A 19886-nucleotide genomic window follows, 5' to 3' on the forward strand; every position below is an offset into this window, starting at 1 on the left:
ATCACCCGACGATGCTAGAGAGCATCAAGAGGTCTGTGGGCTACAATTGTCATGGTCACCCTGGTTGTCATGGAAATCATCAGTTGAGCCACAGTTCATTAGAGTGCCACTACTCTTTTTACTCAGGTTTGCTTAAACTGAATAATTCACTGATGCATATAGTTAACAACAACTTACAGGGATTAACAGTAACCAATCAGATACCCACCTCTCTTTATAATGTAATTCCTACAGAATGGGCTGTCTATGAGCTGGCCTGTGGGTGGGTGGGGGGGGGGGGGGATTTAATGGACAAAGAGAGAGTTAGAGAGAGTGTATCTGTGTGACAATAGGTGTGTTTTGAACATCATCCATGTTCCCTTTGTGACTAGTCACCCACACACACAGCTGACAGGACAAAACACAGCCAGAATCAAAACAGACAGGAGTCAGACTTTCAGTTAGAAACATGAAGATCTGTTCGCGTGTGTGTACTGTTTGGAGTAGAATGAAGTACATTAATCAGAGCAGGAATGTAGATTGGAAAACAGAACAAGTATAGTGAAATGGAGCAAAGCTGTACCAGGTTTAGACATGTACATGGAATGGATCAGAAAATATTGAGCACTACCACTGAACAGTGTGGGGTATAAAAATGATGATTTTATTAGAGAAGTGGGGGGAGTAAAGTACCTGGTGGAGCACAGCTACCCCTACGATTGAAGCTTCCTTTCTCCCGACCTGCTTTTAGCTCCATCTCCTTGCTGAAACACACATACACATACGAGTGAGGCAAAGCCAATCTCAGAACCCTATCCTGACAAGCAGCAACCCAACACAGCAACCCGAGTGCAGCTAGACTAGAGGTGAGATGTTGTAACAATAGCAACCTGAAACCATCAACCTGAAAGCAGTAAACCCCACCACAGAAGCAAATGTTAGCATTACACACAGTTAGCAGGATACCATAAAGTGAAAGCGCACAACATACTAGAGGCAAATTCCTGGAAATAAAAGAATAGCCCAGAGGAGTTACATCACCAGAAACAAGAAAAAATAAAGTGTCGAGGCAGTGTGCACCTGGTTCATGTCAGAACAATCAGTTCTCCAATTGAATGTGGGCCACAAACAATAGCGCAAGTTAACATCATTTATCTTGCCCCGGAGGCAGCTCTACAGAGTGGTCACTAGCTGGCACAGCCACAAAGTCATACAATCTGATTTTAAACCTTACCCTAACCACACTGCTAACCCTAATGCTTAACCATAACCTTAAATTAAGACCAAAAAGCCCATTTTATCCCCATACATTTTTACAATATAGCCAATTTGGACTTCGCAGCTGGCTTATCTACAGGGAAGTTTCTCAGTTCTGCCTCCAGGACAAGACTCATGACAATAAATGTCAACCTGCAACAATAGCTGGGGCAACATCCTAGTCACTGAGCACCCATTGAATGCGCACACACACAAAGACGCACAAACACACAGACACTCAAAACAGACATACACACACTGGTAGCATTGGTCGCAGCACTCCACATCAGATCACAGCACCCCATATTGAGTTAAGATCCAAAGGTTCTGACCCGCCTGTTTTCTGTTCAGGCTCAGAACCCTAGAACCCCCCCTGGGGCAACTCTCTATGCAGCTTATTCCATCGTCATGCCAACCTCTAACTCCTCCTCCAGTAAGAAAGGGCAGGGCCAGGGGTCTCCTCGGTCCCAACTCCCCCTGTCCCCGCCCTGGTTGTCAGGCGTGGGCGTGGACACCCGGCGGATGACCTTTCTGATGACCTGGGAAATGGGGGGAGATAATGATCATGGTCAAGAAGGAGAGAGTATGACCGAGATACACGCACAAACACAAAGAGAGGGTTTAGGTCATTTTGGGAGGAGACTTTAGAGGAGGTGGGTATGATAATTCAGAGGTGTGTTCTTAGGAAGACGGGTGAATCAGAGTGAAGGCAGATAGTTACTTTTCTAGTGATGATGTTACCGTCTTCATCAGTAAACTGTTCTTCTGTCACTGATTCGCCCGGAATATTCTTTGCCTGTTCTCCCTGTAAGTGTTCATGGTTAGGACTACAATCAGAACTGGTCCAAATTCACCTCAGCCAGTGTAACAGCAAACCATTAACACACTTTACATCACCAGCACCATCAAACTGCAAGCAAACCTCTAGAGAAGAGAGAATATCTTTGAATTCCCCAAGAGTTGTTGAGTCAAGCAAAATCAAAGTGAAGTGTCCCTTTAAATGGCATCACAGAGGCAACAGTGAGACACAGAATGTTCCTTGATTTAAAGTCAAGCCATGAAAGCAGGTTACCAGGCCAGGACACACTAACACGCTCGCACGCACACCATTCAAACACTGTACACACACTGTCTGCAAACACACATTTCAGGCGTTTCCTTTATCTCCCATCACTTGCTGTCAGTTAAGAGAGCCACACCAGTCCACTGCACACCAGTCCACTGCACACCAGGAGGCAAAGTGAAATGAACTGTCTACCGCCAACCCAAACCAAACTTCACCCAGTCTCAGCAGGGTACCTTGAGAATGACCCGGCGCCGAAACACCCTGGTGGTGACAGTCCGCTCCTCGTCAGAGCCGGACTCACTAAAACGCTGTTGATGAATGCAGTTAAGTAACATTACAGATATTGAAAAGGGGATGGAAACACAAAATGCGTAGGTGGTAGAGAATCTTTTTTGCTTCACACAATCCCAAGGATCTTTCTTCTAACACCTACAAAAATAAACAATGGCACATCTGGAAAAATTGGTCCAGTTAAATTTACAGTTGATTTGAAAGTATAGACATCCACTTCATGTGTCACTGTAAAAAGGGAACAGCGATGCACCTGATGAGCAGTATTCACTGTAGTAGACACACATTCTAAAAAAAAACATTTACAGTACACTATCTTGCATACTCTTTGCAATTACCTGGACTTTCCTCTCAGATACAAGCGTGCCTTCTTCCTTCCCACGTCCAGTTCTTCCGTTGGCTGAGTCCTGCGATACAGGAAGTGACCCGTCCTGAGGTGGTAGCTCCATGTTATCACCATTGTGCCTAGACCTCGCTAGCTCTCCTCTAGAGGAAGAGGTGATGGAGTCACTGGAGTTCTCCTGGCTGTGGGGAGAGATTAGGAAAAAGGGTAAATTTGAGACTGAGATTAAATCTCAGATGAATGGTTTAGGATTATGATTGAGATCCACATTGATTAAGATAAAGAGTTCGATTGAGAATAGGATGGGATTCGTATAAAATTGAATGAATAAATTGTGACGAAGGCAGAAAGACTGAGGCGAAGATATTAAATGCCAGTTGTAGATATACATGAAAGTGTATTTATACTTAATCCATAACTGTGATGGAATAATTCTGTAATTAATTCTGTAATTCTGAATAATTCTGTTTTGTGTACCTATTTTCCTGGCGGTCTAGCAGGTCTGAGCTCACACTGCGGCCGGGTGTGGGGGGCTCCACGTTGACGCTGGATGTGTCACTGTGCCAACCTGGAAGTGAACACACGTCTTTTTCTGCCTGTTGCACCTGACTAAGAATCTCCTGAACCCTGGCCTCCGTCATTTCCTCGTCCTCCTCCTCTGAGCCTTCCTCCAAATGAATATCCTCCAACAGCGACTTTAACTTATCTTCTGTCTTCTCGTCTTCGTCTCCATCCTCTTCCTCGGTGGAACCAGACACACCCTGCTCCCCCAAAGCCTCAGCCCAGGCCTGGGGGGAGAGATATGCACCCCCTTCTTCCACCACCTCAGCCCCATTCTCTACTGCCTTACCCCCCTCCACCCCCACCTTACCCCCCTCCACCCTCACCTTAGTCCCCTCTTCCGCTACCTTAGCCCCGATCTTTGCTTCTACCACTTTATCCCCCTCTTCTGCCATCTCACCCACCTCTACCCCTTCCTCACCACCTCCCTTTACGACGTCCTCAGCCTCCCCCTCAGCCTCCACCGCTGATGCCCCTGTCTGTCTGCTGTCCTCCTGCTGTTGGAGGCTTGTGTCCACTTCCTTTTTCTCTTCTTCCACTTGTACCATGAGCACCTGGTCACCTTCAGCCATTCCTGTGTTGGTGGCAGCGGTGGGATCTAAGTGAAGGGTGTGAATGGCCAGGGACAGCTCCCAGGGCCTAAGGTGGGTTCTAGTGGAGGTGTCAGGCTCCACACTAGGCTCCATGTGGCCAGTCCAGGGTTTAGACTGGGTGAGGATGAGGGTAGGGGGGTGTGGGTGGAGCTGGACAGGGGTGGGGTCGATGGTGAGGGTAGGGGGTTCAGAGTGGAGCTCCGTGAAGGGAGGGTCAGAGTGCAGTTGGACTGGGGATTGCAGCTCCGCTAGGATGCTGTGATAATCTGTTGGGAGATGATATAAGCACATGGAAGCACTTGACACAAGAAATCCCACATAAAACACACACCACATGGACTGAGTGACATGGACAAATGCACAGAGACGGATAATAGAGCATGCAACGAAAAACACCCACTAATTATGGTGACACTCAGAAGGGACACTGGTGTCACAAATCACCAGCACAATATTCCGCACTTTTGATTCACTTGAGAGCTATCTTAGAGAAACTCAAGGTAAAATTGTGATAAAACAAAATATATTTATTTAAAACGATCAATAGTTATGTCCGTGGCAGCTTTGAACAGTTTTATGACAAGTTTCTTCTGTTAAAGGGATGAATTCATATGCAGCCTTTGAGATGAGATAAGAAAACATAAATAAATTATATACACAACCGTTCAAAAGTTTGTGGACTCCTAGAAATGTCCTTGTTTTTGAAAGAAAAGCATTTTTTTTGTCCACTAAAAATCATCAAATTGATCAGAAATACAGTGTAGACATTGTTAATGTTGTAAATTACTATTTTTTATGGAATATCTACATGTGTGTACAGAGGCCTATTATCAGCAACCATCACTCGTGTTCTATTGGCACATTGTGTTAGCTAATCCAAGTTTATAATTTTAAAAGGCTAATTGATCATTAGAAAACCCTTTTGCAATTATGTTAACACAGATGAAAACTGTTGTGCTTATTAAAGAAGAAATAAAACTGGCCTTCTGTAGACTAGTTAAGTATCTGGAGCACCAGCATTTCTGGGTTCGATTACAGGCAAAAAATGCCCAGAAACAAAGGACTTTCTCCTGAAACTTCCACTCCACTTTCTATACTGGTTAGAGCCAGTTTGCGCTGTTCTGTGAAGGGAGTAGTACGCAGCATTGTACCAGATCTTCAGTTTCTTGGCAATTTCTCGCATTGAATAGCCTTCATTTCTCAGAACAAGAATAGACTGATGAGTCTCGGAAGAAAGTGCTTTGTTTCTGGCCATTTTAAGCCTGTAATCGAACCCACAAATGCTGGTGCTCCAGATACTCAACTAGTCTACAGAAGGCCAGTTTTATTGCATCTTTAATCAGAACAACAGTTTTTAGCTGTGCTAACATAATTGAAAATAATTTGTCTTTCAAAAATTATAAACTTGGATTAGCTAACACAACGTGCCATTGGAACACAGGAGTGATGGTTGCTGATAATGGGCCTCTGTACGCCTATGTAGATATTCCATAACAAATCAGACGTTTCCAGCGACAATAGTAATTTACAACATTAACAATGTCTACACTGTATTTCTGATCAATTTGATGTTATTTTAATGGACAAAAAATGTTATTTTCTTTCAAAAACAAGGAAATGTCTAAGTGACCCCAAACGTTTGAACGGTAGTGTATGTGAGGCATGCCAGGAATACGATTTTGCATATGTGCGATGAGTGGGTTTTATTAGTTAAGATTTGAGTGCGTGTTCAGTCATGCTCACACAGAAAGATAAAAGAAGAGAGGAGAGAGTGAGGGGGCCTATATTCATATTTCCAGGATAGAGATGTCGATGCCAACCCAAGGGAGAGGAGAAGAAGGTACGGGAGACACACGGGGACACTGACACACAGGAAAGGGGGACTGGGAATGGATGGGAGGAAGGGCCAGGACTAGGGCAGTGAGACCCTGCAGCTGATATTAGGGGGAGGACGGCAAAGGAGATGGGGTGGGACGAAGGGGGAAATTGGGACTGGCATGGGATCACATCGGGAGACAGCTGGGGGGTGGGAGTAGAGGAGAGGGCTGTGGCGTCCCCAGTAGGTTTAAGACTTGATGACTGAGCAGGAGGTGAGGGAATTAGCTGGGGTATAGGAGTAGAGGACAGGTGTGTGGGTTGACTGGGGTCCCCAGTGGGTTGAAGAGTTGAAGACTGGGGGTCAAGAAGGAGACATGGAAGAGGAGAGGTTGCTAGATCAGGCGGTGGGGACGGGGATAAAGGTCTGCTGAGGTCTCTGGTCCATAAAGGTCTCTGGTCTATGAGTAAGACAGAGGACCATTAACTTGGGGATCGGCTGGGAGATAATGGACGATGTGGGGGTGTGGACTTAGTAAGGGAGTGGGGTGTGGAGGTCTGCAAGACCAAGGGGGAATCAGGGTTGAGGGAATGATTCTCAATTTCTCAATCGAGGGAGAAACTGGGAATGAAGAGATGGAGGAGCTCTCAGGAACAAGAAAACATGCTACAGGTGAGGAAAGACGATTAAAGAGAAACAAAGACATACAAAAAAAATCTAACAAAATACAAAAACATGTTAGCAACACAAGACAATTATGAATGAGAGGACAGAGGTGATTTTGAGAGATTAGGAAACAGAGAAGGAAAAGGGATTGGGAAGAGCAGAGATGACAGCACAAGACTCTTAATAAGCGCTTAAGAGCTGTTATAAGCTGCCCTGGAGGTTGGGCTGTGGCGATGGACGAGAGCATGAGGGGAGGAAGGTAGTCTGGTTTCACAGAGGAGGAAGCTCTGTCATTCTATCCAGGGACGGCTCAGAGGAACTGGAGGTACTGGAGACTAGAGAACTAAACAGATCTAGAGGTATTGATGAATTCAGACGGTTGAGTCTATGGCTACTCCATGCATTAGGGAACAAAGGTGTTTATACAGTAGTGTCCTGTTAAAGGTACAAGGTAATCAGGTAAAAGCAGTGTCTTACAGAATGCACCTGGTTAGCATCATGGATTGTTTTAGTGTTTGCCATCAATTCATCTTTCAAAATCCTTCATGCACAAATGCAAATGCATTTTTAGAGGGCTTAAATAATATCAAAGTGGTGATCAGGTCATGGCAATTAAGACCTCTAGAAACGTGTTGGGTTTGACATGCTGCCTTCATCATCAGGGTTGATGTCAATTTAATAGTAACCCAGTCATTTCATAACGTGAATTATAATACATTTTCTGAATTGACTAGGTTAAAAGTGAACCCATGGTACTCTGCATGCTAACATTTCCTCACACTCATTTGAGTGCCTGTCAGAAAATGGGTATACTCAAGCTGGAAATAAAGCCATAAAACAAAGGGTCATACATCACCCTATCTAAGATAGGGTACTGTAGTCTCTATAGTCAAATTGCATTCAATAGTATAGCCAGGCAATTTGTTCTTATTTTTGCTACAGTTCTAATGCAAAAACAAAAGAGTGGCAGCAGAGGTAAGAGGTCAGCTAGATGGAGCTAAACTTTACCATCAGCCTGATCCAGGTAAACAGCGTTATCATCGGCAAAACTTCTCGTGCCTGAAATGTTACCATAGTCAAATATCGGCCCCTCCAGTAAAGTCACAATATCCATCCGATTGACTTTGGTCAGCACTCCAGTTAAGGCATCCGCTGTAAGAAAAACAGACAACCCGAAAGTCAGTCAAACAAAGACAAGACACTATTGTACAATATGGCAGTTGTTTGTACAATACGCGCGAGGTAATCAATATAAATAGTTTACTATCACACTGCAGTGTGTGAAGACGGAAAGAGGATTGCCGTTGTCCTCTTCTCTTGTACCAGGAAAATAGGTAAAATGTCCTTTTCCTGTACTGAACATAATGTACTTAGTAGTTCTAAAAGAATGTTGGAGCATGACAAGGATAGGTGACTTCATATGCAGCTGTTGGAATCTTAATAAACATAGAGGCCATTCTGCTTCTACACACAGTACCAGTAAAAAGTTTAGACACACCTACTCCTTCAACTGTTTTTCTTAATTTTTTACTATTTTCTACTTCGTAGAATAATAGTGAAGACATGAAAACTATGAAATAACACATATGGAGTCATGTAGTAACCAAAAAAGTGTTAAACGGATCAACATATATTTTATATTTGAGATGCAAAGAGAAACGACAGCATCATTACTTTAAAACATGAAGGTCAGTCAATCTGGAAAATCTCAAGAACTTTTCAAGCTTCTTCAAGTGCAGTCGCAAAAACCATCTAGCGCTATAATGAAACTGGCTCGCATGAGGACCGCCACAGGAAAGGAATACCCAGAGTTATCTCTGCTGCAGAGGATAAGCTCATTAGAGTTAACTGCACCTCAGATTTCGGCCCAAATAAATGCTTCAGAGTTCAAGTAACAGACATCTCAACATCAATTGTTCAGAGGAGACTGCGTGAATCAGACCTTCATGGTCGAATTTCTGCAAAGAAACCACTACTAAAGGACACCAATAATAAGAAGAGACTTGCGAGAGTCTCTTTGTGAGAGTAGGTGAAGGGATGATCTCCCCATGTGTGGTTCCCACCGTGAACCATGGAGGAGCAGGTGTGATGGTGTTGGTGATTTATTTATAATTCATGGCACACTTAACTTGCATGGCTACCACAGCATTCTACAGCGATACGCCATCCCATCTGATTTGCCCTTACTGGGACTATCATTTGTTTTTCAACAGGACAATGACCCAACACACCTACAGACTGTGGCTATTTGACCAAGAAGGAGAGTGATGGAGTGCTGCATCAGATGACCTGGCCTCCACAATCACCCAACCTCAACCCAATTGAGATGGTTTGGGATGAGTTGGACCACAGAGCGAAGGAAAAGCAGTCAACAAGTGCTTAGTATATGTGGGAACTTCTTCAAGACTGTTGGAAAAGCATTCCTCATGACGCTGGTTGAGAAAATGCCAAGAGAGTGACAGGCTTTCATCAAGGCAAACAGTGGCTACTTTAAAGAATCTAAAATATATTTGATTTGTTTAACACTTTTTTGGTTACTACATGATTATATATGTGTTATTTCATAGTTTGGATGTCTTCACTATTATTCTACAATGTAGAAAATAATACAAATTAAAAATAGCCCTTGAATGAGTAGGTGTTTCCAAACTTTGGACTGGTACTGTAAGTCATCTCAGAATGTAATTTACTATGAAACCTTCACAGATACAAATTAAGCTAGAGAGAGAGAGTTCAGAAGGAGAGTGGGATGAAACCGGGTTGTGAAGCTCTGTGGTTCACAATCATACAAGTGCAATAGAGTGAGACGTGATATAATAACTGTTAATAGAAAGCCACAGGGGGTATAAATACTTTTGGGAGAAAGAGGGACACTCACTCGTTGCGTTTTTACCATCCCGGCTGACCCATTTTTTTAGTAGCATAAAGCTCTGCGCTGTCAGGGAGTTGGGGTTCTCCACTCGGATGTGGTTGATCTCGTCGACAGAAAAGTCCATTTCCCGAGCTAGCTCTGCAAACACATCAAAAAGCACATTACATCACATCAGTTCAAGACATCCATTTCTATATCATACAGGCTTACTTTTCTCTGATGTAGCTCTTGCTGCTGATGATTATCTGATCCACCTCTAGGCAGACAACACCATTGTGTATACATCTGGCCCTTCTTTGCACACTGTGCTAACAAACCTCCAAACGAGCTTCAACGCCATACAACACTCCTTCCATGGCCTCCAACTGCTTTTAAATTCTAGTAAAACTAAGTGCATGCTCTTCAACCGATTGCTGACCGCAACCTCCCACCCGACTAGCATCACTACTCTGGACGGTTCTGACTTAGAATATGTGGACAACTACAAATACCTAGGTGTCTGGTTAGACTGTAAACTCTCCTTCCAGACACACATTAAGCATCTCCAATCCAAAATTAAATCTAGAATCGGCTTCCTATTTCGCAACAAAGCCTCCTTCACTCATACCTCCAAACATACCCTCGTAAAACTGACTATCCTACCGATCCTTGACTTCAGCGATGTCATTTACAAAATAGCCCCAACACTCTACTCAGCAAACTGGATGTAGTCTATCACAGTGCCATCCGTTTTATCACCAAAGCCCCATATACTATCCACTCCACCATTGTGACCTCTGCTCTCGTTGGCTGGCCCTCACTACATTAGCGTCGCCAAACCCACTGGCTACAGGTCATCTATAAGTCTTTGCTACGTAAAGCTCCGCCTAATCTCAGCTCACTAGTCACCGTAACAACACCCACCCATAGCACGCACTCCAGCAGGTATATTTCACTGGTCATCCCCAAAGCCAACACTTCCTTTGGCCGCCTTTCCTTCCAGTTCTCTGCAGCCAATGACTGGAACAAATTGCAAAAATCTCTGAAGCTGGAGTCTTATATCTCCCTCTCTAACTTTAAGCATCAGCTGTCAGAGCAGCTTACCGATCACTGTACCTGTACACAGCCAATCTGTAAATAGCACACCCGACTACCTCATCCCCATATTATTACATACCCTCTTGCTCTTTTGCATGCCAGTATCTCTACTTGCACATCATCATCTGCACATATATCACTCCAGTATTAATGCTAAATTGTAATTATTTTTGCCTCTATGGCCTATTTATTGCCTACCTCCCTACTCTCCTACATTTTCACACACTGTACATATATCTTTCTATTTTTCTTTTGTGTTATTGACTGTATATTTGTTTATGTGTAACTCTGTGTTGTTGTTTTTGTCACACTGCTTTGCTTTATCTTGGCCAGGTCCCAGTTATAAATTGGAACTTGTTCTCAACTGGCCTACCTGGTTAAATAAAGGTGAAATAAAAAAATAAAAAATAAACACTAGTATGCAGAGCTGCAGTGCAGGAAGTGTCACTCTGAAGAGGGCACTGTTTCCTCACAATAATACCGTGTTGGTTTCTTGAGAGAGGGGAAAGCAGGAGGATAGAGGGCCAGATGGCACTAAGACCATGGAGCACCATTTTCTTACCAGTCCAGCTAAGTCCCAGGTGGTCAGCCACGATGGCCATCCGCAGGTCTGTTCGCTCACAGGGACTCTGAGGACCTGAAGGGTTAGAGAACATCTATTAATCAACACTGTTCAGTATCTTTTATACTGACTGAAATTGGAGTACAGAGGACTCATTCCTTTTTTGGCCAAGCGTGGAATTTTCCAAATTCATACGGAGTGTTATGCAGCCTCTCCTCTGGGTTTGATATAGACATGTTTAATCAACAGGTTTACTGTGAATGTCAATTGTATTACTCAATGGGTTGGTTAGGCTGACAACACTTCAGATTTGGTTTCCAGAATGGAAAGAAAAGGCAGACTAGACACAATATGACCGACTATAGTGTGTTATTTGGACACATGTGCTCTGTGAATGTTTGTGAATATGTATCCTCAAAGCAGGCAGTAATTGTCATAAGAACTATACAAACAAAATAAAGTAAAAGAGTAATGTACTCGTAGGAGCTCTAGTGGACTCACAGTTCTTAATGGGACTACACAGTACACATGCGGTCAACCTTTGTGTTTCTGCTAAGGCTTATTAGCTCAGTGACACAACTTGAACATGAAATAGAATAAACTAGGACTGCTGTTTTCAGTAGCCACCCTGCACAGACAGACAGATAGACAGACTCAGTAGCCGTCAACAGGAAACTGGCTGTGCCAGTGCACCAGTCACTACTCTGGCATGCTGAGGTATCTGACAACTAAGGGATTGGGGGGAGAAGGAGGAGAGTCTGACAAGGACAAGTACAGTACACAGTACATAGATGACGATGACAGAATGACGGCTACTATTTTAAGAGAATAAACACGCCACAGGCAATCAATCACAACGACTTCATGCAACTAAGGTTTTAACAAGTGTGAAAGTTTTACAAACTAGGCTTGATCTCCGCGACGGGGGGCGCCCGAGGCCCCGCAACCTGACTGCCCTCCTTCCCACCAGTCCGCCTACTCCTCCTGCTCCTTTCACTGCCGGAGGCCCTGTCGACCTTAGCCCTTACGGACAAGGTCCCGGCCTCAGCTCTCGAGCCTCTACCAGACCTCGACGAGTGGGAGGGCTGAGAGGGGGCCGACAGAGAGGTGCTCCTGGAGGTGCTGTCTTCCTCGGACTGTTCTCCCTGTGTCTTTTTCTCTTCATCTGACAGGCGGTCGGCCAGCTTTAGCGTCTCCCCGCTAATGCCCTTAAAGTACTCAATGGTGCGTTTACAAACCTCGCTGCCGTTTCCCCTACTCGTCTCACCTGCCGAGCTAACCTGAGATCTGTTTTTAATGGGGAACCTGGAGGGTAACTGTATGGTTACTCTCTCCCTGGTAGACTGAACTGTTACCTGCACTGATATTGGGCAGCTGGTTGTGCTGCTCTTTTTAATATCTTTGATTGGGATTCTAGACCTGGGCTCTACTTTGACAATGACAGGCTCTGCTCTTCTCCTGACCTCAGCCTTGACAACCTGTTTGGGTTTTTGCTTCCCTATTGCTGTGTCTTGTGTACGAAAAGACCACCCTGGCGCTTTGACAGGCAGCCTAGACTTTTGCTGCTTCGTCTCAGCTTCCTTGACGGCTTCACTTTCTCTTTGTTCAGCCTGAACACTGCTTTCTTCTACTCTCTCTACAGAGTCACTACAGAACAAAGCTTCAATCCTACTGGCTTTCTGAAGTGTGGGTTCAGAAGACGACTGCAAATTAAATACGACACTGCCACACTGTATATAGTTAGCCTGCACGCTTGAGGACTCAAGGTTATTGTTGTTATTGCAGTTCTCTGCAGGGTAATCTCTTCTTTCTAACAGATTTTGGTCTGTGTATCCACTAGACTGACTCTCCACTGACTGGTTTTCCAAGTTAATGTACTCTGCCATCTGACTTTCTGACCTCTCTGCCTTACATTCTTTGATATCCCCAGAGTCTTTTTTCACTGTAATGGAGACGGCTATTCCCATCTTAATGGGGGTGCGTAATTTGGGGTCAACTTTAGAGGCCGTAATGGTGCATGAGGATGTGGTCTCGGCTACAGTGACACCAGAAGGAGAATCGCTACAGCCAGTGCCAGTCTGTGCAGGGCTGCACTTTGCTGATGTGCTGCTGTCTGTGGCAGTCTCTACCTTCACCCCTTCACCCCTCTCCCCTGTTTTTGACTGAGAGGTAACTACCCCCGGACTCTTACCCCCTCTCCCCTTGTCCCCTGATTTCCCATCAGAGGAATGCTCACCAATCTGGAAAAATTGAAGTCTCTCTTCAACAAAGTCCCGCTTGCTCATGTCAATTGCACCACTGCGCGTCATCTCAAACATCTTCCCCTCGTGGAAGGGGAAAGGGTTAGGCTCGCTAGTCGGTGTGCTCTCGTCAGTTGGGGTTCTAGCAGGGGTAGTGTCTGGAGTGGTGGCTTGCGACTTGTCATCCACAGACAAACCGAAAGGCTTGGGATCTTCTTCTTTCGCTTTGGCATCAAAAACTCCTTCACCCCCTTTGCTTGACCAGGGGTCAAAGTCTAAGCCTTTCGTGGCAACAGTTTTGAAGGTAGAGTTTAACTCCTCTTCGAGTTGATAGCCAAAGAAGTTATCTGCAAAGCCTTGTCTATCGCCCTGTCTATCTGGATGTCTTCCCTCGAGAGTGTAGTCTTTTTCATCTCCAATGTTTTGATCTGAGTTTGCTTTCCCATTATCCCCTCCATCCTCACTTGGTGTTTTCTCCTCCTCTATGACTTCAAGCTTTGATTGACTAAAGGAACGATCACATGTCTTGCCATCATTGGACAGGCTGGATGTCTTAGGGTCTTGTTCACTCAACCCATCATCCTCATCTTGAAGGTCATAGCCATCGAGAGAGTCTATTTCAGTAGCATCTGTGTCATGAGAGAACTCAGTTGTGGCTATGGAGCAGTCTGTGATTGACTGGTCATTTTGCTCCAAGTCTTCCTCCTCTGCTTTAACAACGCCATTAGTACCTGACTCCTGGTTGTTTCCGTTCCTCTCAGGCTTTTTGGGTTTCAGACGCTTCTCTCCTTCCTCCTTCTCCTTCATCTTGAAGGTGTACTTTTTGTTGGGGATGGGATGGAAGATAGACTCATCATCGCTAGAGTTGCTGTCATCTGCTCCAGGGGGAACTGGAGACGGAGGCTGAACCCTGATGATGGGCTCTGCAAGGAGGTGCTGATCATGCTCCTCTTGGAGGTTCACCTCCATCATCTCTGTCTCAGCCTCTGAGGAGGCACAAGACCCCCTCTTCTCAGGGTCAGAATGCTCTGCCTCTAAAGGCGGAGGTGGGGGAAACTCAATGTAAGCGACTCGTTTCTCTTTGGGTCGTTTCAATGTTTCCTGGTTTCTGTTGGAGGGTTCTGATGAGGCAGGCTTGGTTTTCTCTGGCAGAGACTCCCTGTAGATGAAGGTCTTTCCTTCGTCTTCCTCAGACTCCTCTGCTATTGGACTGGGCATGCCGGCCATATATCCAATCACGGAATCTGTCTTTCTGGAGGCAAGGCTCACCTCCTCAGAGCTTGGTGTCTCAGGAGTAACAGGACTCTTGCCAGAGCTGTCCATGAAAGTTACTTGCTCTAGAGTGTCATCCTCTGGGCTGCCTTGAGGAGATGGGGGCTGTTTTTGTTTGACAGTATAAAATGCTCCCCGTGTCTCGTGTACTGTTCGGCTCTCGTGACTCACTATTTTTTGGTACGTTCCCAGCAGTCCAGATGTTTCTTTTTCATATTGCTTGCCCACTTGGATGTTTACATAAACTGGCAATGGTTTGATGTCTTTGAAACCCTCAGTGACAACTACAGGGGTTATGTTTCCCAAGTATTCTACTTGGTCGCTATCTATACCATTACATACTACAGTTGACTGACTACTATCATAAGAATCTGAGGATTTTTCTACCGATGAGTCGTTTGTAGATTTGTTGGCTTCAGAGCTGCCATGCAACCGATTTCTAGCTAAAGTAGGTATTTGTGATCCTGCCCTTTCACACAGTTTAACAGAGGTATCTAACTTTAATGATGTGGATTGATCATTCTCTGAAAAACTACACGGCATTCTAACAGGAATTTGCGATTCCGAGTTTTTTTTTTGACTACCGGTACGTACATCACTACTATTTGGGTTTTCTCGAACCACAAGCTCTGTGTAAATAGTTTTCTTGGTTGTCTCTTCTTTACTGGTTATTCCATCTCTAAAGCCCTGCAGTTCTCTTTGTGAATTTCTGTCATTGCCATGCGCATCTTGAACTAACGTGTGAGCTAGTTTTGACACTTGGGGTTTATAGTTTCCATTTCCATGACATTCCCAAGTTTTGAAGGACTTTTTTTCTTCCTGTTCATTTCCGTTTGTGTCGTGTTTAGGAGATGAGCATATATACCTATTAGCACTGGGGCTAGGTCTACTAGATCCTCTAACCTCACTTTCTAGAACTTTCCTGGTACTTCCTGGACTGTCTGGTGATTTGGGGATATTTGAGCCAGCAAAGACTTGAAACACAGGCAGTGTACTTTCCTGGAGTTTTCTTACTGGGGCATTTGATGTTTGTCCCCATTGTGGACCCTTTTCTTGCTTCTGAGCCTCTTGTTCAAATTTTAGCCTAACAGCGCTGACTTTGGAGGATGACATTTGAAATGGTTTAGAGGCGTCACCTGCATTGCCCTGTGAAGTGCCATCACCTGGTTTTCTATTGTCATCATTATACTGTAGCAGCACTCTCCTCTCTGGGCTGCTCGGTAAACTAGCACATTTTCTATCATTGGAGCCAAACCTGTCCCTGAAACGTTCTCTACATTCCTCACCACTGCTCCCATTCTTATAGGTTGATCTTTCAGGACTGCTGTGCGTAGAGCTAGGCCCAGATCGTGTTTCCCTAAAGTCTGACCTGCGGGACTTCTTCTCAGGGGATGAGAGCTCATCGTTCAGTTTCTCTGTCTTATCACGAAAAAACTGAGAGACTTCACTAAGCTTTTCCTCTGCTTCCTTAACAGTTCTGTCTACTCTGTCTTCATATATTAGCTTTTCTCTATTCTGACTCTGTCTGTCATCAGTGACACGCATCCAAACAGAGTGCTTTGGGCTACCAGGTTCTGAGGAATACTGCAATAATGTTAGTTTGTCAAAGTTATCATCTACATTGGCAATTTGACCTGATTTGTCAATGTTTGATGACCTCAAAATATATTCTTGCCTTGATCCACTAGACCGTTCCTGACTATAACTACTCCTATCTGGGGAGTGAACATTAGACCTGTCCCTCAAATACTCCTCGGTGTCAGAGTGAGAAGAGTCTGGTTTCTCAGAGAGAAGCATTTTGTCTGCAAAGTTGTAGGACTCTCCTCTGAGTTCTGATGATTCATCATCATTATATTCCACTGACTGCTGGCTGAGAAGCTTCAGGGCTTTGTACGAGTCATCTGCCATGAGCTGTGCAGAGCTTGGACGACTGTCGTCTTCCTGTGACATGGGCGTGTTTACTCTGGAAGACTCTAGGTAACAGGGGAGTGATTCTTCAGGCTCCTCCTCTCCCTGTCGTGACAGGCCACTGTTCCCTTGGTAGAAGTACATCTCCTTCTCTGGGTCATTTTTTGTTTCCCGGATGATGACCTCAGTTGGTTCAGTTTTGTTGCCCTTTTCAATATGAACCTCGATTATTCTTTCAACTTTGGGCTTTAAGTTTATATCCCTCTGCGATGTGTCATCATTGCTGGCCCTGTGCTCAAACAGTCCAGCAAGTTCCCTGGAGGGATCCCTGCCGGACTGGAAAGCTTTCATGATATCATGCACTGACATTGATTCTTCCATCCTCTCAGATGTATTCTCTTTACTCTGGGGTTTGTGGTACACCATTCGTGTGGTAGTAGTGATGTGGGTCTCTTCCTTCACACGCATGCTCTTGCCCATTGAGTCATCGTCCGGGCTGATTTTCATCTGAAATGATTTAGTTTGGTCCACATTGGATGCATTCAGACCTTTGGGTTCTGCATCAGTGTATCGAACTGCCCTTGTATCCTCCATCATTGGTTGCTTGTTATCTTCAGGAGACTCATAACTCCTAATAACACGAACAACCTCAGTCCTTGTCTCAGTGATTACTGGTGGAATATCCTGGAAAAGTGCCTTGGGTCCCATGCCTTCCGCACTCTGTGGGGCAGAGGGTGTCCTTTCACTCCTCGTCTCAAAGCCACTGTCTGAGAGGGGACTCTTGTCCTGGTCATGTGAGATGTCATCTGGAGATTCTAACATGGCATCAGGCCCAAATAGCACATCTGCTAGTTTACAGAGCTCCTTTTCTGAGGCAGAGGACCGCATGTTTGCGGGTGGCATTTTCAGCTTGTGCTCAGGTTTAAGCATTCGTTTTTGTTTCTCCTCTCCTTCCCTTCTAACCTCATCGGATCTATGCTTTGCATCTGCAGTTTTTGAGATAGAGCCACTGCCAATGTCATTTGTCAAGTAGTCTACTACCTTCAATAGATTAAAATCTCTGTCTGGTATAGTCTTAGTCTTGATTTGTGGAACCACTGTCTCATATCTTGGTGGATAACTCCAGTTGCTTGGCTGGGGATCCACTGGTGCTTGTTTAGAGCACTGTGCCTCATCTGTTTTATTAATTTTAATAGCCATCTTGCTATCCTTGGTCAGTATCTCACTAACTTTGACCAGGTCCTGTTTAACTTTCTCTACAATTCTGCAAGGCTCCTCGTCCTCTATTTTAGCCTCTTTGGGAGAGTCAGACTGGAAACCTTTGGAGGCTGAACTTGGTTCTGTTTGCAAGATGTTAGACATCCGTATCAAGTCCTCTTTCATTTCTGCCACGTCCTTCAGTATCTCTTGGCTGGAGGACAGCGGGGATGAGGTGGTGGATTTCAGGGCAGTCGGGGGCATAAATAAGGAGGATTTGATAGGTGACAGAGTCCTGGCAAAGGAAGACTGGGCTGAGTTTGTCTCAGCAGGCACAGTTTTTCGAGAGGACGAGAGGGCAGCAGCTGGCGTTGACACTTCAGGGAGCTTTTTAAATTGGGGCTCTGGCAACACATTTATAACCGAATACACTGGGACCGTCATGGTGCCAGATGTGACAGTGGTGGTAGAGTTTGGTGGGGACCTTAGAGTGGCATATAGGGAACTAGAGGCTGAGGATCTTATGGATTGGTAAGATGATGACGCGGAGGAGGACATGGACTTCAGAGTGCCATATCCAGAGGCAGAGCAGGAATTGAAAGTCTTTTCAACCTCGTCAAAGGCTGCATTTACGCTTGTCGTTGCTGCATTGGTGGTTGCCTGTATCCTCTCCTGTAAGCTGCTGGAGAGTAGGGACGTGGGCGAGGAGGAGCGGTACTTTGTAGGGGATACTGTTCCATTGATCAGAGCTGCAGCACTAGGAGGAGTGTTGGCTTTAATTGGTGAGGAAAGGGAGGAAAATAGACTTAAGGGGTCTGCATTGGACCGGACAGAGGAGAGGCCAGGAACAGTTTTTATAGGAGAGGACGATGCTGTGGTGCCAGTGCCCACCATGACACCCTTGAATGGCAGAGTTGAACTGTACATGTTCAGTGAGGATTTGGGCGAAGCAGGTGGGCTCATGGCGATTGATGACCTCTCTAGCAGACACCCCACACCAGTGGTGATGGGCGAGGTTCTAGAAGACAATGCTGCCAGTCCCTTGATGGAAACGGGGTCTGGAACGCTTCTGACTGGCGATGACAGGAGACTGGGGGTGACCTGAACTGGGTACTGGGTCTGCTGAACTACAGTCTTAATTGGGGATGAAATTGTCCTGTACGACCTGATGGGGGATGCTACGTCGCTGACTGATTTGATGGAATGGGACGGTGAACCGCCTATGTTGGACTTGATGGGGGACGCCGAGGTGATGGACCACACGGACTTCAGTGGAGAGGCATTGGGCGTGTTGGACGATGAACTGGAGTGGGAACCGAACCCAGACTTGGCTTGCTCAGAGACGGAGACAGGAACAGCCGACCACGCCTGATAAGATCTCGTTGAAAAGACAGGTTTGTAAGCGTAGCCAGTAGGCTGTGTTCTCTGCGAGCTCCGATCAGTTGTTTCTTGAATAACCAAACCAAAGATTGAACATAAATTCAACAAAAAATAATTGAAATAATAAAACAGAGAAACCAGAGAGAGAAAGTTGGCGTCAGTAGGCCAATATTAATCAAAGCAGTAAGAATAATACAATGGTGAATTTATGCAATGTCAATTACTATCTAAACAAAGGTTGGATGAAAAGTGATTGTTTGAGGTCAATGATCTGTCACAAATAGAAAAGATACAAGATAACACATGATGAAGCATATGAGGCAACAAAATGCTTGAGATAGCTAACAGTGGAGAAGATAATATTAGAAATGTACCAAGACAACAACCATTCTAACCATGTGTGACTTTCGGTGTGCTTTGTCCGTTTGCCTTTTTGCTACAGTGCCTTTTATATGCTTGGTGCACTTCATGATCATATGTTTTCAATGCCAACAATGATCCCACAATCATTTTGGTAGATTATTGGTGCAATAACTGTCTCAAGGGTTCACTTATTGATTGGTTCACACAAAATGAAAGAACAATTGCAAAGCCCATAAGAGTGAGGTGTTCTTCAAAAGAATGAAAAAGGTACAAGACAATAATTTAATTTGACACAAGGTTCAAAATCTATTTAAAAAATAATACATTAACATTTGGACGTTGCAATGCCAGTTGTTTTCCCACAAATGTGATGAGACAATAAATAAATAAATAAATAAATGTCACAAAATGGAGAGGGTCTGCAAAGTATAAGACACAGTAAA

General features: G+C 44.8%; 1 protein-coding gene across 11 annotated transcripts in view; it reads right to left on the reverse strand.

Moving 5' to 3' along the window:
• The window catches only part of LOC139412408 (ankyrin-3-like), a 163860-nt gene that overhangs the window by 237 nt on the left and 143737 nt on the right, over nucleotides 1-19886 (reverse strand). For 5 of the 11 annotated variants that reach the window (XM_071159234.1, XM_071159220.1, XM_071159223.1 and 2 more), the window contains 9 exons: nucleotides 11084-11158; nucleotides 9451-9582; nucleotides 7581-7724; nucleotides 3414-4356; nucleotides 2932-3118; nucleotides 2536-2610; nucleotides 1958-2041; nucleotides 1653-1775; nucleotides 673-743 (listed from right to left, as the gene is read on the reverse strand). In XM_071159234.1, coding sequence (XP_071015335.1) covers nucleotides 693-743; nucleotides 1653-1775; nucleotides 1958-2041; nucleotides 2536-2610; nucleotides 2932-3118; nucleotides 3414-4356; nucleotides 7581-7724; nucleotides 9451-9582; nucleotides 11084-11158 — 1814 coding nt within the window. In that variant the 3' untranslated portion in view covers nucleotides 673-692. Of the gene's footprint in view, nucleotides 1-672; nucleotides 744-1652; nucleotides 1776-1957; nucleotides 2042-2535; nucleotides 2611-2931; nucleotides 3119-3413; nucleotides 4357-7580; nucleotides 7725-9450; nucleotides 9583-11083; nucleotides 11159-11987; nucleotides 19149-19886 lie in introns of all 11 variants that reach the window. The other 6 variants (XM_071159259.1, XM_071159252.1, XM_071159245.1 and 3 more) reach the window with 3 other exon arrangements.

Source organism: Oncorhynchus clarkii, chromosome 1, assembly GCF_045791955.1.
Source record: "Oncorhynchus clarkii lewisi isolate Uvic-CL-2024 chromosome 1, UVic_Ocla_1.0, whole genome shotgun sequence".
Lineage (NCBI taxonomy): Eukaryota > Metazoa > Chordata > Actinopteri > Salmoniformes > Salmonidae > Oncorhynchus > Oncorhynchus clarkii.